The sequence below is a fragment of the Limanda limanda genome, chromosome 20 (assembly GCF_963576545.1).
Source record: "Limanda limanda chromosome 20, fLimLim1.1, whole genome shotgun sequence".
Classification (NCBI taxonomy): domain Eukaryota; kingdom Metazoa; phylum Chordata; class Actinopteri; order Pleuronectiformes; family Pleuronectidae; genus Limanda; species Limanda limanda.
This window is the reverse complement of record NC_083655.1, coordinates 4,652,377-4,679,744: the sequence shown is the minus strand read 5'-3', so window position 1 is coordinate 4,679,744 and position 27,368 is coordinate 4,652,377. Positions and strand designations below refer to the sequence as shown.

Genomic DNA, 27,368 nt, shown 5'->3' with positions numbered 1-27,368 from the left:
TTTCTCTTGAGAATGGTTATACAATTACTGCTTTAGATATTTTGAACTGGCAGCACCGTGTCGGTCGGAGATGAACGGCTCTGTGTTGTGTGCGTTCACTGAGGGAAGGATAGGTTTCAGGAAATTAATACGGGTCACTTCCTGCATCCGTCACGCATTAGTGCCCATGCCATCAAGTGTAGACCACATATATCTAATTAAAGTTGTAAAACGAGGCTTACCTCCTTTTGGCAGATGGTGCTATCACTATGACTACGTACAGACTCAGAGATCTGTTCAGGTCACAAACCCTCGTGTTTCTCTTCAGATCAAATAAATCAAAGATCAAAAGACATCAAAGGAATCTAGGACCACAGACACTGTGACATTATAGCACACTGACAACGTTTGAAGTTAATCTGAAGAAAGCTGTAGGAGGAGTTTGTTAAAATACATGTAACATGTAAAACGGGCGAAATGGCCGTCAAAAATACCAAAATGGCCGACTGCCTGTTGTTTTTTCGTCCAGTCACGATACACGTGCGTATCGAATTTCGTGAAGATCGGTTAATCAGATGAAAACCCTGCGTTTTACGATATTGACATCATTTTTGCCCGTATCGCCCAGCCCTATAGTTTCACCACCTGTGTGTGTTTGTGTGTGTGTGTGAGTCTGTGAGTGAAACAACAACAGACTAAATGCATCAATAATTTAGAAAAGAATAAGCTCTGGCGGCGCTCGGCAGATTGGATTTCCTCGGCCCTGAAACTCAGTTTCTGCAGCACTAGAATCCCACAAGAGAAGGGTCAGTCTCTCTCTCTCCCCGCGTCGATCAGTTAGGGTAATATCGTTATTTTCCACTTATAGATATTGTTCTGAGGGAGGCGAGGAATCGTAAAAAACGTCCCAGACACCCGGCAGTCGGTCAGGCTTATGTGCTTTCATCACTAATGACACATTAGATCTCCACTTTTCCAGCGAGGGAGAGATAAAGCACATGTGTTTACAGGAAACAGCAACAATTACTGCATCTTTTTTTTTTTACTGAGGGTATCTGGGTGCTTTTTTCAAGTGAAGGCTTTTTGATATGGATATTTAATAGAAGTAAACCTCAAGGTTTTGTATTGCAATTAGGGTTGAAAAATTCCGGGAATATTCAAAGCTGGAAACTTTCCATGGGAATTAACGGGAATAAACAGGAATTAACGGGAATAAACTGGAAATGTTGTGGATAATTTATACTAACTGTATTTACCTTGTCATATACAGACATTAATATGAACATTTTGTTTTGTCATAGGCTGATTTGAGCCCTGAGGAAACTTTGGGCACTTGACTATATGCTTCTGCATCGTTGTGTCATTCTTAACATAGGTCTTTGCACAGTATTTGCTAATGTACACAGCCTTTCCTTCTACATTGGATGGGGTGAAATGTCTCCACACATGAGAGAGTGCACGTGGCATTGTTCTGTAGAATAAGATGAGAAAAAAGTATGTAAAAAAACACTAATGCAATGCCAGAGATATAAATAGTTAGCCAAACAATTGGAATTGTCTGTAAACATATTTTACAATTGATGGATAAATGAATGAAATTAGGCTAGATGAACAGATGAACAATCCTCAATCAGCATGCTAATATATTTTCCCCAGTAATATCATGGAAACTTACCTGACTAGTCCTGCACTCTGCAGCAGGCCTCAGTAGCCCTGCTGTAGAGTGAAGCATGCTGGGAATTATCTGTGCATGTAGTGGAAGAATGCACAGTGGAGGGTTGAAATTCAACGTGCAGCGTGTGCTGCATTCCATACATCTTTAAAATAGAGTTTTGAATGATGTGTTTATTGCTCAGCGTTTAATTTGCGTAGTTTTTTCAAAATTCCCGAGTTAAACTTTCCGCCCCTTTGCAACCCTAATTGCAATACACAGTGCATCATTCTATCTCTGCACAAGAAACCTGCTCTGATTTAAGGGGCTTAAACTCCAACCGTTGGTATTCAACACCGTGGCTGCAAAGTGTCTGCACAAGCCGGAGAGCAAAGGTCACAGTCTACCCGGGAAAAATGATAATGGGCAAACACCCTTTATCTTATCTCTGTATGTATAACCAGGCTGTTACCTGTTTACCAAAAGGTCACTCGCATCACAAACCCCTCACAGGGTCAATCAAGGTATCAAGCGCTTCTTAGGGAAATGATTAAGGATGAGGCAAGTAGCAAGGGGCATTGCACCTTAACGATTATGTCATCATGTCCTCTTTCCCCTTATGCGCCCTTCTCTCCTCGTCATCTAGTTTCTGTGCTTGTATAAAACTATTACCGGTATCTCTAATCCCCCATGCCCATATCTCCACTGTTTAACCCTCGTACGAATGATCAATAACGTTTTCCCTCAGCAGCTCCACTTTGGCTCTGATTCATGCAGTCACCTCCGTACACACTGATGAGTCAGCAGAAAAGCCCCTCAGCAGAGCACAACTGGGTCAATTGCACTTGAAGCAGCCGGGCTACAGCGAAACAGGTACCATAGGTCTGATAGTCTGATAACCTGCAGCCGGAGAAGGTAAGATTAGACCGATCCTTCATCGAGAAACCGCCTGATCTCACGCTCTGCTGCTAAGACACCGCCTGCCACCCACTTGGCTTCTGTAGAGACGTGTCCTCCTTTCTTTAAAAACAGCCCTGTGTATATATTTGTCCAAGAAGCAGCTGACTCGCTAAGGAGCAGCATGTTTGTCTGTCGTCATCCAGGTAGAGCAGACCAAAATGAAACATCCTTTCACCTTGAATATAATTGGGGATTTCTCTGAGTTTGGACATTGTTGGAAACATTTTTGGATAATGTTAATACACAAGTCAGCAAAATTTAACATTAGAAGAAGGTCTCACTCCTCACAAATGGATGGAGGGTGACCTTTGTGTTTTGGGCAGAACCCAACATGCTCTGGCCTGGCGCCAATCTTTCCCAGTTAAAAAGCAGCCTCCTGAATAATGGATTGAGGCCGGGCTGCATAATTCATCTTTCTTTCCAGTATGGCAGAGCATATTTCACCAAACACCTGGTCCTGGTCCCGTGCCCGGGCCTTCGCTCAGGAAACGACTCGCATATCAACCACAGTCACTAGTGTCTCTCCCTCAGCCGCTGTGTCAGTCACACAACCGCCAGAATTGTGTTTGAGATGGCTTCAGAGACGCTTACACATTTAATAAAATCAAGTCACGCTGAAATCTTCCAAAGACGCATTATACCAGAGATGAGCCAGAAAAGAAAATAGCAACTTAATGAAACAGCAGTTACATGAGAAAAGCTACAATTGCCTCCAGCTGATGAAGCCACAGTGAGGACAGCTACCCCGACACTGTCTGTGAAGCTGTCAAACCACTTTAGATGGAACTGCACTTAGATGAATGCACATAGCAAATCACAGTACATGTATATTTTATCCCTTCAAGTTTTGTGACTCCGTCTTGACAAAGGTTTTGGAGGTTTGGAGGTTATTGGCCCTTTAACGGCAACACCTCAGGTTTTAATCCTCTCAACAGCAACAGCTCCTGCCAAAGTGTTCTCCAGCTAAACACTGAACCACAACCACCTCAGTCACTCCAATTAAATCAAAAACAAAACAAAACAAAATGAAACATCTTCCCATGTATTCCATTTGTCTAGCCCACAATCCAGCTGTGTGGTCAAGAAAGCATTACCGACAGATCTCCGTCTGACCGAGCGACCCCTAGGATGTCCCATGGCCGTCCTAGATCCACAGGTGACCTGCAGGCCCTATCTGCAGGTCCTGGTTCACCTGGTGCCGGGCGTTCCCAATGGGTCCATTTTCCACCGAAACAGAGCAGGACGTAAGACAAGAAAGCCTCTTAGGAGACCGGCTGAAGGAGCATGATAATCCCCTCTGTGTCTGCTCTGCAACTTCACCTGCTGCTAATCCATAACCAGATTATCCTACAGGTGGGACCGCAACACGAACAGACATTACACTAATGTATGCATATGCACGGATATATATATATTAGGGCTGGGCAAGTTAACTCGTTTTAATCGAGTTAACTCAAGTGATGAGTTAACTCGATTGTTTATCCGCCAATTATTTTCTTTTTTCCTGTTCCGCAGCAGTCAGCAACAGACTTTCACAAAATAAAAGCCTGACTTTCACAATAAAACAATAAATAATCAAACCTGAGTTAATGCGAGATAAAATAATTAATCGAGTTAACTCATCACTTGAGTTAACTCGATTGAAACGAGTTAACTTGCCCAGCCCTAATATATATACACACTCGAAGACTGACAATGCATGGTGGACACACACTGTCTCTCTCTCTCACACAGATTAAAAATCATGCAATGCAAGGCCCGGACATGCAGCTCCTCCTCTGCCCCTGCTCCAAACCCAGCTCATGTTATCATACATGCATGCAGCAGTGCTCGTGTACATGTCTATTCAGCAGTGGTGGGAAGTAACGAAGTAGAAATACTTTGTTACTGTACTTAAGTAGATTTTTCACATATCTGTACTTTACTTGAGTACTTCTTTTCCTGACGACTTTTTACTTTTACTCGTTACATTTGAACAAAAATATCTGTACTTTCTACTTCTTAAATTCTCAAACTGGCTCGTTACTTGAGCAGCGGAGGTTGGCGCAGCACGGTGCACCTCTCTGTCTCTCTCTCTCACTCTCTCATCTAGGGTTCAAAATTTGTAAAATTATACATTATATACATTATATTCATATTATTGTTATAATTTTTCAGTCAGTTGAGATAAATCTTGAGGAGAAACATTTTGGGTTGTTTTGTCTCTGTATAGACCTACTATAAAAAGCACTTAGCATTTTTAATTTTGGTACTTGTACTTTTACTTTTGATACTTAAGTACATTTCAACACCAAATACTTTTGATACTTAAGTACTTTTAATATGAGCTACTTTTAGACTTTTACTCAAGTCATTTTCTGACGGGTGACTTTTACTTTTACCGAAGTCACTTTCAGGGAAGATATCTGTACTTTTACTCAAGTATGGCTTTCAAGTACTTTATACACCACTGCTATTCAGGCATGTGTTGTTTAACTGGAACATGCAAGTGTGCTTCATAAAGACCCCCGACATATGTGGTCAGCCCACTATCTACAAGCACGTGCAGTGAGAGGGTTGATTCCTGCTCAGCATCCATCACTCCAGGCCCAGAGGAGCTACAGATTCTTTAGGGTCCAGAGCAGCTACGTCTTGACCTTTTCAGACGATGAACCACAGGCCTTCAGTGACTAGACAGTGTAGCTCTTGAGGGCCGGGGGTCGGGAGACAGCTGCTCCGAACTGCTGCGCACACCATGGCCACATGCACCTTGGGACTCAAACTGGGCGTCATCCAGTCTAATTCAGGCAAACTCACTTTTGTCCAGCCTGTCTGTGAGGCGGGCGCACATGTCAGCGCCGGCGCCCTGGCCTGGGTCCTGCAGGTCAGAAGCCTCCTGCCTAGTGGGGGTCAACACTAACTGCTCTGTGGGCACCGGAGAGGCCGCGGCGGGAGGAAACAACACACACAAGACAACAAGTAAATAAACACACATACCGCACACATCCATGTGTCAATAAATGCACTGTCAATGTGTCTGTGTGCGTCTGTCCCTGCGAGCAATGATAAGCAAGATGAGATTCATGCCTGAGGTCTGACAGACAGAGAAATGGACTGGACCAAAATGCTGGTAGCTTACCCAAGAGTGCCCCCCTGTGGACAACTCATGTAACTACCTGACAACTGCGTATTATTAGGTGTCTCTATCTCCCAAATGGCATCTTCAGTTATTTGGTAGCCATGACAACGACTCAATATCTTCCCCCAACAGACGATGTTGTTGACAGTTGGCTGGGCCACATGGCGCCTATAAACTAGACCCAAGGACACTATGACAAGACCACTCCTTACATTTAAATCCATATTAAGATATTTTATAGGCAAAACCTATAAAATATCTTAATTAGAGTTTATTTTGCTTCATATTGTGACTTCACTTTGCAGTAAAATGTGCAATTTCAACCAATAAAATAAGTATTTTTTGCGTTTGAGAGTAGAACCATCTATTTAGGTCTTCTCAAATACAAACAAATGAAAGAGTTCCTGTGAGTGGACGCGTTGGGAGTAGATGTGACAGATCGGGAGCTGCACACGTCATCAGCTGGGCTGTGGCGACTCACTAATTGGAGCAAAGACTCAAGAGGTCAGGCGTCAAGAGATTACAGTGAAGGCAGCATGGAGACTGGGAGGGAACACATGTACATACCAGACACTGTAACCCCCCTCCACCCCCACCCCACCCCCATTACCATTCTGTGCTTTAAATATGGCACTTGTGAACGCTTCTATACAACTAATAGACTCAATTAAATGAGGAAAACAAAAAAAATCACCCATGAGTGTTACTGAAAATCGTAAGAAAAACTAGTAAATGTCAAAATTTGCTGGTTTTCCAAATGAGAATCATACAAGACGTGTAAAAAGAACTGTGACTCATCGTGAGTCCACCAACAAATATTTACTTATTTTATACAAGATTTGATCATTCGTCGACCAAACAAAACAATTTAAATGCAAACACAAAAATTAAATTCTTGAATAAGAAGAAGCCGAGAGAAGAATAATCTCATATAATCTGCCCGTCTCTCATAAAACGTGAATTAACAAAGCAAATAATTCAATACAATTTGACAAATTGAAACAGCTGCAGGCCAACACCTCCCCTCAAATCCCTGCATTAGTTCCACAGTTACAATTTATTACATAACATTCTGGATGCTCTGATCAGCTTTATACATAATTTTCAAAATACAGTATTTTAATTTTAACAACTTTAGCTGAATTGAATAATGGGTTTGACTGATCTCTAAAGCGACTTCTACTGGAGATTCCAGTTTCATTTCTTGTAAAGTTAAAACTGAATGATATTTTTTCAAGTACCTTCCCAAACTTCAACAGCGTGGGTCAGATATGGTACAATTATTATTAGTTATATCAAATGTACAATGCTTTATTATCTAATGAATCCTTTACTTTCTGTAACAGAGCTGTTGAAGCTAAATACAAACATAAAGGTTAAAGGCAAATGTGTTTGTCAGTATATTGTGAAAATGCTATTGCTCGACAGCTTTTAACCTTTGGCCTTTCTTCTGATTAACCTTCGCGGCCTCAGTGTGAAACCATCCAGATGTTTTATTTTCTCAATCAACAATTGGAAATATCTGGGAACCTCTGGAGAGCGTGGCCCAGTTGGCTCATCTCTGATCGCAGTTTGACCTGCTTTCTATTTCTGGAAGCTGCAGGAGGCATGCAGCCACACACACACAGACACACACACACACAGACACACACAGACACACACAGACACACACAACAGCAATGCAGCCATACAATATGTGCCCGTCACTATTAAAACGCCCAAGAGCCTACTCCTATAGGACAGTCTCATCTGATTGTGTGGAATCCACTGACTCCTGTCAGCTGTTTTTTAACATCAAATCCTCTTTCCAACTCTGAGGTTAAAGCCACTTCCTGCAAAAACAAGATGTTACAGCTGGAGTCAACACTGCAGAGGCTGCCCTGGGCATTTGTTCCCACAACACAACACAACACCGTGCAGACACACACACAGGCTCATGTGTGCAGCAGCTCTTCCTGTGGATGTGAGCTGAGGTGACACTCAGATGTGCAGAGCTCAGGGTAAGGAGCGCTCTTTAGACGGTCACATGGATCTTAAGTCGGGGAGCTAATAGGCTGTTCTCCGGCTGATCTATGGCAGCTTGTGTTGCACGTTTGAAAAGCAAAACAACTTGTGTAATAGTCGCGGATATTTGGAAAAATGGACGAACATGAAATGAGCTTATAGATGTGTTATAACACCCCCTAGTGAAAGATCCCATGAGGCGACGGTGCAATTCGAGATGCAAGAGGCTGTTGCATGGTTATGTAACACCACACCATAATGATGCTCATTCCAGTACATTATATAAATGGTGATTAGGTCATTCTCCTTCATCCTGTCGAGCACTAACATGCTGTTCTCTTCCATCCAGGCACCTGCAGGCTGCTCGTCCCTGCATCTCCAGCCGAGCCTGGAGGGTGAACACCGGCACAGCCCAGCTAACTCCCCCCCACACGCATGCCGCAGTCCCGGGCAGCTCCGGTTCCATCACACCCCCCGGTTAACATGCCGAGCACATAGTGGGATCCGCAGGGTTCTGTGCAGGCCGGATCCCACCAGGGCCGGATTCCAACAGGGACTCCGAGACCACTTCCCTCTGACAGCAGGGGAACTCCAACACTTGAGATAAAGGTCGTGTGTGTGTTTACCTCCCTCGCTGTGGATCTTCTTGGCTCTCCGGTTGAAATACATCTTGCTGCTGGAGGACGAGTGTCGGTGAGGCTGGGGCGAGGAGGCCGGAGCGGAGTCATGCTCATGGCCCCCCCACAGAGCAGGAGACCACCACCACCACCACCGCCGCTGCTGCTGCTGCTCCGGACCCGGGCTGAGGCTGCTCCTCCTCCGCCTCCTGCTGCTGCTCCTCCTCACGGGTCATTATGTCTCTGCTGGAGGAGGTGATGTGCTGGAGGACGGAGTCAGTCACCGCGGAGACAGGAGGAGGGAGATGGGGACGACTTCCGGCTTTCAAAACAAAGCGCGTCGAAATCGCTACAGTGTATCTAATAAATCCACATTCAATTTGGACTTGTTTACTTTATCTGTTTCAGAGTTCAGATATGTATTTTGTATTTAATTCTCAACTGCATGGACAGTTTTTTAAATTTTGTATCAATATTTTACATAACTATTATTATATCACTATTACTATTATTATTATGTATACTGTTGCTGCCATTATTACTATATACTGCTTTTATATTGGTATAATTACTATCATATATAAATGTATATTATGTTATATTATATACTATATATACTGTACTATTCTTATATACTGTCTAACAATAACATTACCATCATATCATCAGTATTAACATAATCTTGCCACTGCACTTTATCTACCTATTTATCTTGTGTTTCTGTTTTTTTATTCTTTCTACCTCAATATTTTTTATTTTATTCTATTGTATTGTATTTTATTCTATTCAAATATACCGGCTGCTATGACAACTTAATTTCCCTTCGGGGATGAATAAAGTAATCTATCTATCTATCTATAAATCATTTTTAGCTCTCTTGTAGGAAATGTGCTACGCAAGTAAATGTTGTTAATATATTAATTTTCTCAGTGCCACATTTCACTTTTAATATTTTTAAAAAACAGCCCAAAGAAGCTCCTTGTATTCATATTTTAAATTAAAAAAAATCATTGCACCTTTTCCAGACAAAAATAGGTTTGCATGTCTGTATTTACTGTATCCCAGATAAAAAAAATATTAAGCAAACACATCTGTGATCAAGAGGAAATCATCACAACGCTACATTTTAATGATATCATGTTAGTTGATTTAATACTGTGTTCATTCTCCTGCCATGTAAGTTTCGAGATATAATTTTTGGTTTTAGTCACCAACTAGAACTGCCATGATTTGTTGATTTAACAATTGACAAGCACATGCTGTCTTTATTTCATTCTCCATGAAATTCAATGTATATTGGCTCAGGACTGTTAATGGTACAAAGCATGAAGATGTCCACCTGTGTTTTAGGAAATTGTGGGGGTTTTACACTCCAAATATTAAATCCATTAAATTACAAATTCACTGGTGATTATTTATTGATGAAATTTTGTAGTTGCGACCCTACATTAAACAGGAAAATATGGTAAGCTTTATTTTGAAAGGCGACTGTTCGCTCTCTTCTGGCTTTACCAGTCAGATGCCCATCGCTTCAGCAGGGGAGCGCGCATCGGATGATGGGATGCGTGCGCGCTCCCGGGCTTTGGACGTAAGGTCTCCAGTCGTTCAAACATTAAGAGCTAAAGGAAGAATATTGTGTTAAATTTACTAAAGTTATATGAAAAATATCTGCAGACATGTTTGCACTGCAGTTCTTTTATGCATTATTTGCTTTTGAGGAATCTGATAAAGCCTCAGGCTAGCTGATTATTTTGCATTTACTAATGTACAAAACTAACATACATAACTCTCACTGTTCCGTAGCCACAAGTGAAAATCTTAGCTATTTTATATAAATATTAAAATGTGTAGCAATGCTATGAATTCCCTATCATTAAACTGACTCAGTAATGTCATTCTTTTCCATGTGTGCTGACGTTTTAACCCGAGTATGGCTTCATACTAAAGTTTGTTCTCTGTGACTCGCAACCTTACACACACACAAACACACAAACCACATCTCCTGCCATAACAAAGCTGCATTTTATTCCATTGTTAAGGAGCAGAGAAGAGAACCCCATGTCTTCATTTTTATTACATAGTAACATATTCATCATAACTGTTTTATTTACTCTCACACGTCTTAACAATACATATTTTCAAAAGTTGATTTCCTTTTAATTAAATAGGAACAGAATAAATATTCAATTCTGCACGGAGTGGCCACAACCTTCCCCTTGTCTCCGAGTGGACACCTCCACTGCTCAGAAGCCGTCTGACCACCAGGTTTATTGGAACACGTGACCTTTCCTTCAACGCACATCCGCCCGAACACACACATACAATTACCCATACACACTTATCCCACTCTCGCACCCTCTTCCAAACTGCACCAGTCCTGCAGTGTTGTTAGTGACAGTAGCTCCTGTTATTAATGATGACCCTGGTGGGAACACACTGATTAGGGCGTTCAGCTAAATAATCCACCGGTGCTACACTAGAAATGTCAACATCTGTGTATGACGCTATGGAAAAACAAACCATGAAGAGCATATAGGAATATTGTAACATTAACACTGCCTTATTAACGTATTGTTATGGTACTGGAGCTGATAGACCCAATTAGGAAGAGATGTGTTGTTTACAGATTCTCATTAGCAGTGAAAGTAGCTAGGGAGCAGTGATGCAGCAGATGCTCCGAATTTTCTCATGGAAAAAATTGAGAGATAAAACCCATTAAAAACTCCAGAAATGTTGACCCAGTTTTTTCTTTACTCAGCGTGTGTTGAGTTACTGCTCAATGCACCTTCATAAAACAGGTTTCCATGTGTGTGTCAGAAACAGAAACCAAGAGGAAACATGATTTCAGGGTTTACAAGACTTTGATTTTAAGTGGAGATGATAACCAGGCATTGCAATGTAAACAACAGCTATAAGCAAAACCAAAACTGTCTCTGTATTGCACAACTCAGACTAAATTACAACTCTGAATTCCTGATTATCACTTGCTTTTCATTTGACTTGCTCATATGGTTAATGTTATTAATGGAGAAATTCTGGTCTGGATTTCTATGGGCCAGGTGTGTGGAGAGAGCGTAAACAAATAATATCAGATGTGCAGAATAAAACGCATTTCAAAATTAAATACATTGCTCATACACATAACAATAAATCAAACATTTCTTAACCAACTGTAAAGGGATTTCAATTTTTTAAAATGGACGTCGAAGCTTTAAAATGGTTAATGTTTAAAAAACTAAAGGTTTCCTGTTTCCATTCTCAACAGATGGTATGTGAGGAGCATCTTGCTTCAAACCCCTAACATACAAGCACTGGTGAGTTATTTACAGCGTATACTGAATAAATCATCTCTAGAAGTGACCTGTGTAGTCCAGATATGACAAGGACATCACATGTATCAGACATTGAAGATTTAAAGTGAGTCAGCAGCAGCTACTGGAGCCCCTCAAGCATTAATGCCATCCATTGACATGGGTCTCTGACGCTTGGTGACAGATCAGCGAAACAAGTCACAGGAAGAAGAAACTAAAACAATAAGTTGCTGGAAACAAGGAGTCTAAAAAAATAAACTTTTGTTAATTCTCTGCATTTATAGTTTCCTCTTTTCCGCACTTTTGGTTTAACCTTCTTCAACTTCGACACAATGGATTTTTTCAAAGAAACTAAACCATGAAAGCGCTATGTACATGCAAAGCCAACTTGGGTCTGCTCAGTTCAGCCAGCCAGGAACATGACAGTTGTGTTTGAGAGCAAATAGTTCAGTCATGATGGACTGCAAGTATCGGCTGCCTGCAGATGGGGCAGGTGTTGTTTTCAGAGAGCCAGCGGTCAATGCAGTGGATGTGGAATTCATGAGAACAGGGCAGACGGCGCAGCTTGTTGCCCTGGGCGTACTCATTGATGCACACACTGCACGCACGACCCATCTCTCCCTCCAGGCTGGCCTGACCATAGGTGCGTGTGGAGAGATTGTCAATCTGCTCTTTGGTCAGACCCCTCGGGTGTTCGTCATCCTCTTCATCGTTGAGCAAGAAGAAATGTGCCAGCCGCAGGATGGGTAGAGTACCGTTTTCTACCAGGTTGTTGGTGTCTCTGCTGGTGGGCCGTCCTTCTGTGGTGCTCACTACTGCACCTCCGAGTCTGGCCTGCCCACCCTGATCCTCCTCACCTCCAACCAGCCCCACCCTCTCCTGATCGACACCACCAGGGCCAACCGGGCCAACTGCACTCTCATTTGCATGCAGACGACTGGATGGGCTTGTGTTAGTATTTGTGCCAATAGCATCTGTGTGACTGGGTGGAACAGTTTCAGAATCAGCCTCAGTCTCCATTAGTGAGCTCAGCTCCCCAAATCCAGTCATAATCTGGCGCAAGATGGAACGCAGGGCAGTGGAGTTGGGTTCCCCCAAGCCGGTCTCACTAATGCGCCTCAGTGGAATCCGGATAGTGCTCACATAGGTGCGGATTCCAGCACGCTCAGAGCGGGAGATGGTGCGTCTAAATCCACCACTATCACTTTCAAATGTGACAGTATTCTCAGCAACCCGTGCACGTGACCGTGTTCGGCTGGCGATGCTGTCCCGGTCACGGTTCTCACCGGGTCGAATCCTTCTCACCTGCAGGTCCAACATGATGGTTGGGTGCCGGCGCACCGCTGAATTTCCTGCTCCTGGAACGTGGGACTCACTCTCGCGCTCTCCTGTCTCTACAGCTGGCTCTGTGAGAGCTGCAGGTTCTGCCACAGCCTCTCCTGTCTCCATGGAAACAGAGCCTGTGCCACTGCCTGGCTCAACAGTGTGGATGCTAGAGCCACTGACGCCACTGCTGGATGGTGGAGTGGTGCTAACAGGTATTCTGTGCAAGGGTGAGCGGCTTCTCCTAGACAAGCGAGATGAGACCCCGCCCCCCCCTGCAGCTCTACGTGCACGACCACGCGATCGAGTCCTACTGCCACGAGAGTCGTGACCCACTGCTGGGGCCTGAGACCCAGACTGGGGGGATACACGGGGGCAGTCTACAGGAGCGGACATGTCATCATGCCCCTGCTCTCCTTCAGCATTGAGGGCTTGATGTTGCAAAGGTGCAGTCTGATCAAGAGGAGGATTGGGAACGGTGGGAGGTGGTGATAAAGAGTGCAAAGTGGAACCTCTCCTTTGAGCAGCAGCTAAGGGGGGCTCTGGCGCAGGAAGTGCTGGGGGGCTCACAGAGAGAGTGCTAGCACTGCTGCGCGTACGCCGGGTCTGCATCCTCCTACTGAGGGCTGGGCGGGGGGAAGGGTACGGAGCTGGCCGTGACATGGCAGAGGGGCGAGGGCTGGAGAAGGAGGAAGCAGTGTGTATCGAGGCTGAAGTTGTATTTGGGGCAGTCACTGGCAGCTCTGCAGCATCGGCAGCGTCATTATGCTCCCCTGGCTCAGGCTGATCGTGGTTGATGTTGATCTCCAGGCTAAAGCGGAATTCTCCACTGTTGGGGTTGGTCCGGCTGACGGCACGCCATGTCTGGTTGCCGCTCTGTCCACTACGAGTAGCATTACCAGTACGTCTAAAAGTGTTGAGCCACTCCAGTAATGAGTCACCATTAGAGGCTTCTGCTCCAGGCTCTGTGCCTCCTGTAAAAAATAGACGGGTTAAGACTGTACACCGACATGCGTTCATTAAAAAATCTAATAATAAATCTAATAAATACATTACTGTTGCTTCTTGTCTACTTACAACACCAACAGTTTTAGTTTAGTGGTTTTATGCCTAATGCAAAATAACTACTGTCACTATATTTATTACGAGAATTCACAGTTGAAAAAGCTGTGTTAGCATTGCCAGCATTTGTCTTGCATCTCTTCTCCTGCCCAGTCACTTTTAAGCTATGTTATTATGGGAGGTTTCTTCATTAATCAATAGAAATCCATCCAAAGCCGAACAATACAACTTGTGAAAGGCAGAATCCCTCCTTCTCCTTACCTGGCCCTCGTCTCCCTCCAGCCCCTCTCTCCTCTCCTTCACCACTGCTGCTCTGCTGTTCTCCAGAATCAGCCGTCGGCGGGAGCTGCTCCGTGCGTGGCTGAGATGAAACCCGCTCTTTTGCGCCGTCAAGACGCTGCCGCAGCTCCTCAGCAGTCACCTCCCCTGTAAAACATATGGATGTGCAGGATGTTATGTGCCGGGTGCAGCAGTGGGAGAAAGAGAAACATCTCTGCTATAGTGACATAGGATTGTCAGGAGATTATTAACAAAAACATGTGTAGTCAGGCTATGCAGGTAATCACAATCAGTATGGCAACATGCTCATGATGTATTCCTTCTCACCAGGGGTGCCAAGCAGGTTGCTGTCTCTCATTAAGCGATACTCCTCTTCACTCAATTCATTGATGAAGTGATAGTAAGCCTCCTCCCGTCGAAGACGCTCTGCCTGCCTCCGTCTTTCGTCTCCCCCACCAGGAGGGTCCATCACCGTGGAAAGTGCTGGTAGACAGATGGGGTGGAGGTGTAAGTCAAGGATGGAATGTCATCTTCACATTTGGGGCCTTTAAAGGGCTGAATTTACACATTGAGCCTCTGCAGCTCAAGAGAACATGCTCATAGGACCTCTTAACATGTTGCACAATAGGTAAACAAGCTAACGGCTATCTGGTGGACTTGTTGCAAAGATAAGGAACAAATGTCTTGTCCTGCAGTGGATTGTGCACATATTGTGTTGTGTTAAGATACTAGGCCATCAATGCGACTCAAGTTAGGGCTGCAGTCACAAGTCTGGAGCCACAGACGACAGTCAAGTGAACGACATCCATTTTCTATCGGAATACTCCCAGAGACAGAGTGAGGCTAAAGGAATCTGGCTAACGCTGCTAATGGTTAGCACGAATACCACTAGCTTAGATTCCTCTGATTTAACACGTTGATAACTGCTCGCTTCATTCCCTAAGAGCCGACGGAAACCATGCTAACAACGCAGTGTCCATGTGAGCTACAACTAGCCAAGTTCAGCGGTGGCAGCGGAAGGCCATGTTGAAGGCAGGGGCATAATGCAATAAAACGGGCGATGTCATCCTGGTTAGCCACCAATCAGCGGCCTAGCCCGAGTGACGGACACGCCGAGCAGCCAATCACAGCCCGACAGAGGCGGGACACGACGAGCTAAACGGAGGTCTCCTCCATGTAAACGCAGGGCAAAGGAGGAAAGACAAAGAATGTTGTCAGTGGTAATAAAGAACACGTAGTGGCGGTGATGGCGCCTGTCGGTGGCCGTGTCCGCTGTGGCAGCAACACAACGAGCAGCTCCGAGGGACTCACAAAGACGCGACGTGTCATTTTGAATGCGCAACGCTTTACTTGCTAACGAAGCGCTAACGTTAGCCCGTCGACACCAGTGTTAGCGGCGGTTAGCTCAGCCGTCAGCGAGCTGCAAGTCACAATAACTCCCCATATAGAAACGTGACGCAGCGTTTTATCGAGCCCCCACTGTGCGCGGACGTCACCACGCAACCCCGCCACAGTTTTACACGAGTTGACAAGGACAAGAAACGGAATTTAGTACCTGACAAAGCAGCTGTAATATGGACGGTTTGCTTTCCTCTCCCTTCTCTCTCAAACCAAGATGGGACCAGTGGTGCTGCACTGAAAACCGTCCGTCATGGACAACCTCCCGGACCACATCCGTTCCTAGGGGCGGCAAAACTCATAGATAGATAGATAGAGTTTATTCATCCCCGAAGGAAATTAAGTCGTCATAGCAGCCGGTATATTTGAATACAATACAATAAAATAAAAAATATTGAGGAGAGAATAGAAACACAAGATAAATAGGTAGATAAGGTGCAGTGGCAAGATGATGGTAATAGTACTGATGATATGATGATAATGTTATTGTTAGACAGTATATAAAGATAGTACAGTATATATATAGTATATAATATAAAATAATATATATTTATATATGATAGTAATTATACCAATATAATAGCAGTATATATTTATTTCGTTTTGCACTCAAATGTAATATTCGATCACGTCGTAACATACTGTAATAATAATAAATCTGTGTATTATACATACGTTATAGAACATTTATCTCCTGGCATCTCTGTATATTGTATATACTGCATATACCAACATATATAAAAGCAAAGTCTAGCCAATGCCAAAACAAGGAGGTTTTGTCAAGTATTTCAAGTATTCAGGTCTCATTCCTGCCACAGCTTTGTTCACCACTCCCTCAAAAGCTCATTGTTTGTTGTCGCACATATTCACTTTCATTCTCACCTGAAACAGCTTCTGCAACATCTCGATGACATGACCAGTCCACCATTAAATATTTCCTGCATTTAAGAATTTGATAACATTTTATTTATCTTTTTAGTATTTCTAATTGGTATGACTTATTGTTTGATAATTTACTTATCTTACACAGATAAATATCTTATCGAGATGTTTTTTATTATTATCATCAAATTAAAGCAAATAATAATTAATAGACATAGATATGTAAGCTTGGAGCCCCCGAAGCCCCAAACAATTGTATATCTTTAATCTAGTAAGATGTTTATTTTAAGAAGGTATTTTGTGTTGTAATGCCTCAAATGCACACACAGCCGCCATATTTGTGCCATTGCATGGAGAAAAAGCTATTCCAGTTTTATTTACGCCTGGGAATATCACACAAAGAAATGCCTGTTGCTCTTGCACACAGGATCGTCAGGAATCATTTGCTGCGCGTACTGACGGAAAAACAGGCTCAGCGACGGGAGGACCGTGTTTCAATCATAATACTTGAGAAATAAATAAACTCTTAAAAGCTATAAACGCGACTTGATGTTGTCTTCAACGCATCGGCCACGTTTGTCTGTACTACGCAGATATTAACTGTGTGTGTGCAACTTGTTTATGTTTTGCGCGTTAGATTTGGCACTTCTGGGGCTCCGTAGTACTTCAGGGGCTCCGTAGTAAAGTTGTAAATAAACCAGGCACCTTTACTTCCGGCATTTGTCTGTTGATCTTTAAACATACGCACACGGAGAGGGTCTCTGGTTTGGTAGAAATGTGATAATCCACGTGTTTTATTAGTCTGTGGATCTCTTTCTCTGCTGCGGGGAGTTTCTGCTTCGCGACGTTTTCACGACAGTGCCGTGCGTCGATCCGCCGTCGTTACGGGAGTTGAAGTGCGTCTCTTCGGAGCAGATACCGGCTGAGAGAGAAGCTCCGCGGCCAGAGAAAGGAACTCAATCCCGGGCTCGCTCTCCACCGGGACCCTCACTCACCGACCACCGGCCGGACCACCTCACTCGACCCGGGAGCCCCTCGATGTGGACGCGGGGCTGAGGGAAGGGCCACGCTGGGGAGGGGGGTGAGGAACAAGGCACCTAGCCGAAGCACCGAAGCGAGCTCGTCGGAGTAGCCCAGTCGAGGAAGAAGGAAGCGGCGGAGCCTCCCACGGAGCCCGGGGCCGAGGACCGGAAGATGGACTATGACTTCAAGGTGAAGCTGACCGGGGAGAGGGAGCGGGTCGAGGACCTGTTCGAGTACGAGGGCTGCAAAGTGGGCAGAGGCACGTACGGCCATGTTTACAAAGCGAAGAGAAAAGATGGGTGAGTTGAGGACTGACGAGGCCTCCAGCCCCCCCCCCCCCAAATACAGTGTGATTACTGCTCTAATGCCCCCCCTAACAAGGTGGAGGAGCATTTCCTGCTCTGTGTGATGAAAATCTGGAGATACAAGAGGCTGGAAACCACAAAGTTATCTACGTGTATTTAATAAAGGAGCTTTCTGCAGAAAGGATCAACACAGGGGAGTCCCAAGGGTCTCAGAGTGAAGATGCAGAACAGTCAAAAACACAGATCTTATATAGGAGGACTGAGGACAGGTTCCATAGGTTTGGGGAAGGAGAGGAATCTAAACACAACAGCTGATTCACATGTGTTTCCTAAGGTGATAAGAAGACATACACTCCTTCCTTTGATGGGTAATTAAGTAGCAAAAGGTCTCACAAGTCATCAAACATTTGTTGTATGTAAATACAAGTCATAAAAGTCTGAGTTAATTTTCTACTACATCTGCCAGGACGATGCTGTGTTAAAGAGCACTGACATGTGGCTCACCGGGGAGGTTGTGGCTTCACTCGCTTGCACATGATGTTAAACGTGTAGTTGTTGTGTGCGTGATCTCCTCGAGCTCGGTTTCCAGGCTGCACAGGGGATGTGGTGAGGGTGAGGAGGACACAGCAGGTGCACGTTTCAGCACTTGTTGATGGGTTCACTGATCCTTCTATCCAGGAAAGAGGTGCTTTCCTTTCCTTTGCATGAGTCGGATATGTGTACACCAACTTGTGTGCATGTGTCATCCTCCATTTGGACATTTTGTGAATGTGTCAGAAGAGATTTATTGTGCGCTTGATGAGTTTGCACGGCAGAAAAGCTAGATTAAGTTGTAAACTCTTTTATTTGTGACTTTTTTTTCGTCTATATTTGATGACATGATGACATTAGATGATATACAAGGAAAGATGGAGAAGCAAAATGCAGCAAAGCTCCACGATTTGTCCTCGACTGAACGCTGTGGTTCAGCCACAGCCAGCTCCTCAAACCTGGACCACCAGACTCTCACCTAATCCTTCAACTTATTTCCCCTTTTCCTACTTCTCTAATGCAGATATTAACTGTGTGTGTGCAACTTGTTTTAGTTTTACGTGTTAGATTTGGCACTTCTGGGGCTCCGTAGTACTTCAGGTGCTCCGTAGTAAAGTTGTAAATAATCCAGGCACCTTTACTTCCACCGTTTGTCTGTTGATCTTTAAGCATATGCACACGGAGAAGGTCTCTGGTTTGGTAGAAGTGTGATAATCCACATGGTTTATTAGTCCTTCTCTCCAGGCAAGAGGTGCTTTCCTTTACTTTGCATGAGGTGGACATGTGTCATCCTCCATTTGGACATTTTATGAATGTGTCAGAAGAGATTTATTGTGCGCTTGATGAGTTTGCACAGCAGAAAAGCCAGATTAAGTTTTGTCCACATTTTGCGAGACTTTTTTTGTCTTCATTTGATGACATTAGATAAGATACGAGGAAAGATGGAGAAGTTAAATGCAGCAAAGCTCCACGATTTGTCCTCGACTGAACTCTGTGGTTCAGTCACAGCCAGCTCCTCAAACCTGGACCACCAGACTCTCACCTAATCCTTCAACTTATTTCCCCTTTTCCTACTTCTCTAATGAAACCCTTGTGACATCCGTAACCGTGTCCGGACCCAAGCTGAAGGCAGCTGGAGCTACCAGATTAAGATGCATTTATTTGTCCCAAACACATGCACAGACATGCACAAGCACACTCATGCAAGGAGGGAAATTTAACCTCTGCTTTTAACCCATCTGGTGCAGGACACACAGAGCAGTGAGCAGCCATGTACGGCGCCCGGGGAGCAGATGTTGGGGGAGTAAGGTGCCTTGCTCAGGGGCACTAGACAGGGTAGGGAGAATCCTCTTGGATTTTTGGACAGATCAATCCAGGTTCGTCTTTTTGTTGTTTCTCCGTGGAGTCGAACCAGAGACGAACCTTTTCTGCCCATAGTCCAAGTTTCTGCCAGTAGTCCACCGCCCCTCCAGGCCCATTACCACAGCCCCCGGAACAAACTGGCAGCCGGAACCACACAAAAGAGCCCCAAAGTGTTTAAAGATGTTAGTGTTCACTTGAGGAGGCTGCTGTTTATGAGAGTCAGCGAGCGGATTTGTGTTGCAGCAGTCGGACGAGGCCTGAGGAGGCACATAGCATGGGTTTATGGGATGACTTAGGCCAGAGGGAGGAAGGGGTTTTAACCGATTCATTCAAGTGAGAGTTGGTCCCAATGCGCTGTGTGTCCCTCGCCAGCTGCCAGACACGGCCTGTTTCCTCTCCCCCTCTATTGTTTTGATTTCTCAGAGGTGAGCTAGATTACACAAATCTGGAGGTAATGCAGCTCGGGCTCTTCTCCGAGGCCCCGTGCCAGCTGCCTAGCGCCCCCCCCCCTTCATGTTTCGGTGCAGTCACCCTTCGGGAGGCCCGCAGTCTGGTTTGGTGTTGATGTTGCTCTGCCTCTGTGTTTGTAGGAAGGATGATAAGGACTACGCCCTCAAGCAGATTGAAGGCACTGGCATCTCCATGTCAGCCTGCAGAGAGATTGCAGTAAGAAGTGCTCGGCTTAAACTCTGCTTTTTATTTGGTCTCTGTTTAACACCTTTATGCAACATCTCTGGCTTTGATTAAGTCAGCAACAACAACATCAGTTGGAAAAAGCTAGAAATAACCACAAAGGAACACTTTGAATCAGACATGAATGTAATGCAGACAGAGATTAGACGATACAGACTACATGGACAGCTCATTCTCAGTTTGACAACGTAAATTAAACTTAAAAAGCTTTTTAAAATAAGTCTTTGTTGCAGAGCCATTTCCTTGAATTGCATTTTAATGTTCCTGTGTTTACTGCTTTGTGTACAGTCTTCAGTGCGGTAGATTCTCACTATGAGTTTGTGTATTGCAGCTGCTGCGGGAGCTGAAGCACCCTAATGTCATCTCCCTGCAGAAGGTTTTCCTGTCACATGCAGACCGTAAAGTATGGCTGCTCTTTGACTACGCTGAACATGATCTCTGGGTAAAATAAACACACACACACTCACACACACACACACAACACACACTGAAGCTGCATGACATACTTATGGAACATATTGTGGTTTATTAGTGTAGACCTTCACACATGCAGATGCAGCATATCCCTATGTGCAAACTTATTTTAGGTTATACATATGTATGCCATCTATGGGTTTTGTGCACACATGTTTGGGAAAAACGCACACACCTTCACAAAGGCAAAATTACTGATGCAGATACTCGCATTCACCATCAGCCAGTTGTACGAATACAAACTCAAAATGGTGTTAAGTGGTGTTAAATGGTGTTATGCAATGCTAAGTCTCATTAGAGCGCACACACACACCAAGGAGTCGTCAACATTTGTTAGTCCCAAGCTCTGCTGTTTTGCAGTTGGCAGCTGCAACTGGCAGCTTATCAGCCCTGAGCTAACTGCCATGTTCCGCCACAGCGCTGCAACACTCGCATTCCCCTCGTAAAGAAGTGGAAAGGCCCGCCACAAACGTCAGCCTTGCTCATACAGCCTGCAGCTTAAATATTGCATTTGCGACCACACAAATATAGAAAAGGGACACAAAATGATGCATGTCACTCGTCAAGTACGCACAAAGCTCAATCATTTTTCTTTTGTCTCCCCGTAGCACATCATTAAGTTTCACAGAGCATCCAAGGCCAACAAGAAGCCACTTCAGCTGCCTAGAGGAATGGTGAAGTCTCTGCTCTACCAGATCCTGGATGGCATCCATTACCTCCACGCCAATTGGGTCCTCCACAGAGATCTTGTAAGAGGATTGGGCAGGGGAGAGAGAGGAGGGAGAGGGGAGAGAAGGGAGAGAAGGGAGAGAAGGGAGAGAAGGGAGAGAGGAGAGGGGAGAGAGAGAGGAGAGGGGAGAGGGAACAGCAAAAGAGGAAGTTGGGAGGGGGGAAGAGAAAATATTTATAAAAACAGATTTATTGCATTAAGTTGGCTGGGATTAGATTTCAGCAGTGTATTGATTATTCTCTGTACGTTAAATCTATAATATTCTATGATCTAGTTGGTATATTTATCGATTATCTTTTGCAAAAACATTTATTTTGAGTGTAGTTGTAGTTTTTCTTCTATTATTGCAATTCGTTCTTTCAAATTAAGAGTTTAAATATTCTCAGTGATGTATATTTTTTTTAACAGCTACAAAATAATGTTCCATTTGCATCACTCACTCTCAGTGGTGATGTGGAAATGGTTGGTGTATTATTTTAGATTATACCACTAGGGGGCAGCAACATAGTTTTAATTCCACACCACATGCAGGACAAAGCTGTATCAACCCAAGCTGATTTGCTGTCTTTGTATATAGAACAATTTGGATTCTAGTAGAATGTTTAAAATTCCCCACGTGTCGTTTTTCTCCACCAGAAACCAGCAAACATTTTAGTGATGGGGGAAGGGCCGGAGAGGGGTAGAGTAAAGATTGGTACGTATAATGGCTCCCTTATAAAAAGAAAAAGTACATTTATTGTTCAAGTTTGTTTCTTTTCCAACTAATGTGTTTTGTCTTTTTAGCGGACATGGGGTTTGCCCGTCTCTTTAATTCACCGCTGAAGCCTTTAGCCGATCTGGACCCTGTGGTGGTCACCTTCTGGTACAGAGCACCTGAACTACTGCTGGGGGCTCGGCACTATACCAAAGCCATCGGTGAGACTGTCGCAGTCCGTGTGATCATGTGCAGTTCAACTCTGCTGACTTCCCCGACAGCTTAACTGAGAGTGTGTGCTGTTATTTCAGACATCTGGGCGATTGGCTGCATCTTTGCAGAGCTGCTGACGTCTGAACCCATATTCCACTGTCGCCAGGAGGACATCAAGACCAGTAACCCATACCATCATGACCAACTGGACCGCATCTTTAACGTCATGGGCTTCCCTGCCGGTGAGACTCCACTGCCAGACTTTCAGAGAGATATCCATAGAAAGAATTCACTCTAATTTAATTATTTTCTAACGGCTTGTTGATTCTTTTCTTAAATAAATACAAGCTTAGACTGATTAGTTAAAACGTTAGGAAAAGAAAGCCCTCCTCTTAACTATGTTCCCTTTTCAGTACAAAATGCTGCAGAAGAATGAGCATTTCTTAATCCTAACATCGGCCTACTACTACATTTGCTCACTCTCTTTTGCTTTAGGCAGTAATAACATCAATCCACTGACATGATGGATGAAGCCAAGTCACAAACACAGAAACTCTTACTTGCAGGGCTACATTTGGGCCTATATTTTCCAGTTCACTTAAGCTGCATCTCTCTGCGAATCTTTTTTTTCCCCTGCTGCTCTATTTCTGTAATTCACCAGTCTGATGGAAATAAGGAAGGAAGGAATCAAACCTTGCATTTGCATTAGGGCATAATTTACAATCCCTCTGCATGTGTGACAGTGATGCTGGTTCTACTGGAAAGCTTAGAGATAATTGATGTAAATGTGTTAAAACCTGCAGATGAGCAAGTGCCATTTTCAGTCATACACACACACACACACACATACACAAACACACACAATATATGTATATAACCTGTTTTTTCTCAGTGAGTCAAAAGCTCAATGTGTTTAATCTCTTCTTGAAGGAAGGGAGGATGTGACATGGTATAATGATGTAATCCTGCCTTTCCCCTCATTTGACAGATAAAGACTGGGAGGACATCAAAAAGATGCCAGAACACTCCACGCTGATGAAAGACTTTAGGAGGAACACGTGAGTGTGCAGAGCACTGCCACTGTCCCAGTTTTCTTCAAACCTCTGAGACAAGAGTCCCAGCAAAGTGCTGTGTCTGCTGGCAAAAATATATTTTGAGTTTTGTACCGTTTTTTTCTCAATCATGTGATAAACCTGCATGAGGTAATTGGACCGGAGGCTTCATATTCATATCATGTCTCCCTCTTATCACAGATATACAAACTGCAGCCTTATAAAGTACATGGAGAAACATAAAGTCAAACCAGACAGCAAAGCATTCCACTTGGTGAGTTTAAACTCCTTGGTAAAGAGCTGTTACATGTTCTATCATATCATTATCTTTAATCCTATCAGTGGTTTCTTGTTTGATGCTAACTTTGTGTGCATTTCATTAAAGCTGCAGAAGCTATTGACAATGGACCCCATCCGTAGAATCACATCTGAGCAGGCCATGCAGGACCCTTACTTTCTGGAGGAGCCCCTGCCCACATCTGAGTGAGTTACATCACACACAACCCCACAAGTGTCCAGTTTGTTTATCTCTGTTTCACTACCTTGAGTTACACAGTGTTAGGATGTCTACTGCATTGAACAGGTCTCATAAGCTGCTTCTCCAGAGGGGCTTTATGTGAGAGTGCAAATGTTTTTTGCCAGATATAAGATGTCCATAAAAACTCACAAGCAAGTGAGCTCTACTCAGACGCCACCACTCACCTGTACGTTCTGGACATTTTATTTTTGCTCTGAGCGCGTCTGACCTGCTGCGTTCTCTCTGCCTGAAAACAGCTTTAGTTAATTAGCTCTAAGTCATGGGAGTTAATGTTTGAAGCTGATGAGCCTCTTTGCTTTTCTTCCCCAGTGTTTTTGCAGGCTGCCAGATTCCCTATCCCAAGAGAGAGTTCCTGACAGAAGAGGAGCCAGAGGACAAGGCAGACAAAGTAAGAAATCGGTCTAGTTTCTAAATAAAGCAACACAGGGACCTTATTTCATGATTATATAAAGAAAGCTAATATAAGGCATAACAAAGAGGTAGTAAATACACAATGTAATGATGTGACTTTCACTACAACACTGACGATGCAAAAACTATATAGGAAATGATCAAATTTTTTTCGACTTGTAGAAAAACCAGCAGCAGCAACAGGGAAACAACCACACGAATGGGGCGGGGCACACTGGCAACACTGACAACAGCCACGCCCAGGGTCCGCCTCAGAAGAAAGTGCGAGTGGTCCCGCCCACCACTACCTCAGGTGGCCTCATCATGAACTCAGACTACCAGGTAGCTCCCTTTCTTTCTGTTTCTCTTTCTCTTTCTCACACACTCCGAGGTAAACATTCAGTGTAGATCATTGACAGGATTTAATGAATATATCTTTGTGTTTTCGTCATCCTCACAGCGCTCCAATCAACATGCTGCCTACCAGAACCCTGGACCAAGCACAACACTGCCCCAAAGCAGCATGGGATACTCCACTACCTCCCAACAACCCCCCCAGTACTCCCACCAGACCCATCGCTACTGAAACCCGGCCCTCTCACCCGACACAGGCACACATTCACACATATATAACACATGCCCAGCCCTCACCACGCCCACTTGAACGAATGTACTGAGGGATGTGGGGGTCCAAGGCAACAAACTCCCCCCCCCCCGACCCCACAGAGGGTACCTTCTCTGCAGCAGTCTGTTAGGCCAGAACAACGACAATGTTCACTTCTTCGAGATGACCCAACGTAACCCTAATGATTAGAAACATTGCTAAAGAGAAACACCTGACGGGTGAAACACAAGGCGGGCGGATGAGAGGAAAAGAAGGTGTGGCTGATTCCCTCCTGTAGCTCAAACCAGCCAAGAGAAGATGGCTCAGTCAGAGCGGCACTTGATCTTTTTTTTTGTGTCATCTTCTCCCCTCTTTGTCTTCACTTGTCCCCACACCTCCACCAACGTCCTGCCCCAGCCAGTTACCCTCTTCCTGTTGAAGCTTGGATTAGACTGAAAGCTGCTATGTGACTGCCAGCGTTGACAGAGTCTCTGTCGGTCTGTTTGTCTGTCTGTTTGTCGGTCTGTTTGTCTGTCTGTCTGTTCAGTTTGTGTGTTTGTGAGCAGCCCTATGAGGCCTCAGCTGAGGAATGAACTGAGCTGCTGTGAAGCATGCGAGGAGGACGTGGAGCCCCCACAGCTGTGGCATCGAGGGTTTTTGTTCAGAAAGGACAAAAAAAAGGTTACAAAATTTGATTTTAGTAGTTTATAATTTAATTGTTTTTTATGGTTTTGTTTTCGTGGCAAAGCATCTTGCGCTGGCTGAGCACTTAGCTGCTGTATGCTGTGGGCAAGCCTCACATCGTGATGACAAAACCAACCAATCGCATGGAGGATGGCAGATGGAACATGCATTGTACTGTATTGTATTGAAATATTTTACATGAAGCAAGTATCCTGACAATAAAAGTGGAAACATTGATATTATTGATATGTTGGAAGTGTGTATGCCTAAGACACAAATGCGTGATGCTTATTTACGCAACTGTTCAAGTTTTACACCTTCAATGTATTTTCAACAGTAACAGTTTTTTTGGTAACTCACCTAGAGTTAGTATTTCTCTAGAGTTAAGACAAACCACATCATCCATCCGTTCTCTATACTGCTGATCCTTGTGTTGTGGGTAATGAGCTGGAGCTGGAGAGGTGTGGTACACCCTGGACAGGTGATCATCATGTTGCAGGGCCAACACACAGCCACAAACAACCATTCACACTCGCATCCACAGCCATTTACATTTTAGAGTCTGAAATGAATCCAACCCGTCTGCGTGTGGACTGTGGGAGGAAGCCAGAGTACCATGAGAAAACCCACTTAAACACAGGGAGAACATGCAAACTCCACAGAAGGACTGGGATTTGAACCAGGAACCTTTTTGCTTTGAGGCAACAGTGCTTATATGTTTAAATTTCATAAATTGAAATTACATAACTATATAATACAGATAATATAATGCAATTTGCGAAGGGAATATTTTGCAACATCTCTTGTAAAATTTACTTGATTAGGAAAATTGTCGATTAACTAACAGCCTCATCAGAACTAAACAGAAGCTCAAGACCTACATCTCTTAAGGGAATAAAATAGAACGCTTGCTGACTACAATGCTGCTTTCCCCTGTTACTTTATAATATTGTATTTTACAATTAAATGTAGATAGACTTTTATATATTCGAAGACCAATGTCGTCTGTATGAATATGAGAATGAAAGGACAAGGAAATGCTTGGACAATCTGAAGTGGTACATAGCTGTTAATATTGAGGTGATATAATATATAGTAATTGTTGATTTTCAATCATGAATACTGACGTCTGTAAATACACACTTAAATATATTTCCCATATTATAACACTCATTCTTGCCAGAAGTGCCTTTTGAGTACTTACTGCTTTATGTACTAATTTCTAGATTTTATTTTCCAGTTCATTCCAGTGAAAAGTCTATGATCTCTTACAGAATTGTGAACTGGGAGCAAATGTTGTGTTTCTCTGACTTAACTGAGCCACTTTATTACATTGTCACACACGTGTGTGCTTTGTAATTCATGTCTTAATCAATTATAAATGTCAAAGTGACAGCTCTAAAACGTATGCACTCAGGCCTTCACTTTGCACCTTGTCCAGGAATAGAACTGCATTTCCGATTAATGAAACTCCCTTTCCTAATGCACCAC

The 27,368-nt window shown here is 43.9% G+C and overlaps 2 protein-coding genes and 1 long non-coding RNA gene across 4 annotated transcripts; 2 read left to right on the top strand and 1 right to left on the bottom strand.

The window, feature by feature from the left end:
• The first annotated feature begins 1,896 nt into the window (after nucleotides 1–1,896).
• On the top strand, nucleotides 1,897–8,872 carry LOC133027173 (uncharacterized). 2 transcript variants are annotated; one of them, XR_009683263.1, is made up of 5 exons: nucleotides 1,897–2,545; nucleotides 3,650–3,943; nucleotides 5,397–5,548; nucleotides 7,527–7,708; nucleotides 8,062–8,872. It is a non-coding gene; the product is annotated as an uncharacterized LOC133027173 (long non-coding RNA). The 2 variants fall into 2 exon arrangements; XR_009683262.1 differs by having other exon boundaries at nucleotides 1,897–3,943.
• A 1,460-nt stretch (nucleotides 8,873–10,332) lies between these two features.
• On the bottom strand, nucleotides 10,333–15,920 carry rnf6 (ring finger protein (C3H2C3 type) 6). Its single transcript, XM_061093615.1, has 4 exons — nucleotides 15,860–15,920; nucleotides 14,632–14,787; nucleotides 14,287–14,451; nucleotides 10,333–13,937 (listed from the first exon to the last, which is right to left on the bottom strand). Exons 2-4 carry the CDS (start codon nucleotides 14,771–14,773, stop codon nucleotides 12,088–12,090), a joined length of 2,157 nt encoding a protein of 718 aa, XP_060949598.1. The 5' UTR covers nucleotides 14,774–14,787; nucleotides 15,860–15,920; the 3' UTR covers nucleotides 10,333–12,087.
• Nucleotides 15,921–17,462: 1,542 nt separating this feature from the next.
• cdk8 (cyclin dependent kinase 8) lies at nucleotides 17,463–26,119 on the top strand. The gene is made up of 13 exons (XM_061093800.1): nucleotides 17,463–17,906; nucleotides 20,396–20,471; nucleotides 20,830–20,940; nucleotides 21,581–21,721; nucleotides 22,339–22,396; nucleotides 22,486–22,617; nucleotides 22,708–22,851; nucleotides 23,598–23,667; nucleotides 23,863–23,935; nucleotides 24,047–24,144; nucleotides 24,509–24,587; nucleotides 24,773–24,931; nucleotides 25,050–26,119. Exons 1-13 carry the CDS (start codon nucleotides 17,779–17,781, stop codon nucleotides 25,173–25,175), a joined length of 1,395 nt encoding a protein of 464 aa, XP_060949783.1. The 5' UTR covers nucleotides 17,463–17,778; the 3' UTR covers nucleotides 25,176–26,119.
• Nucleotides 26,120–27,368: the final 1,249 nt, after the last annotated feature.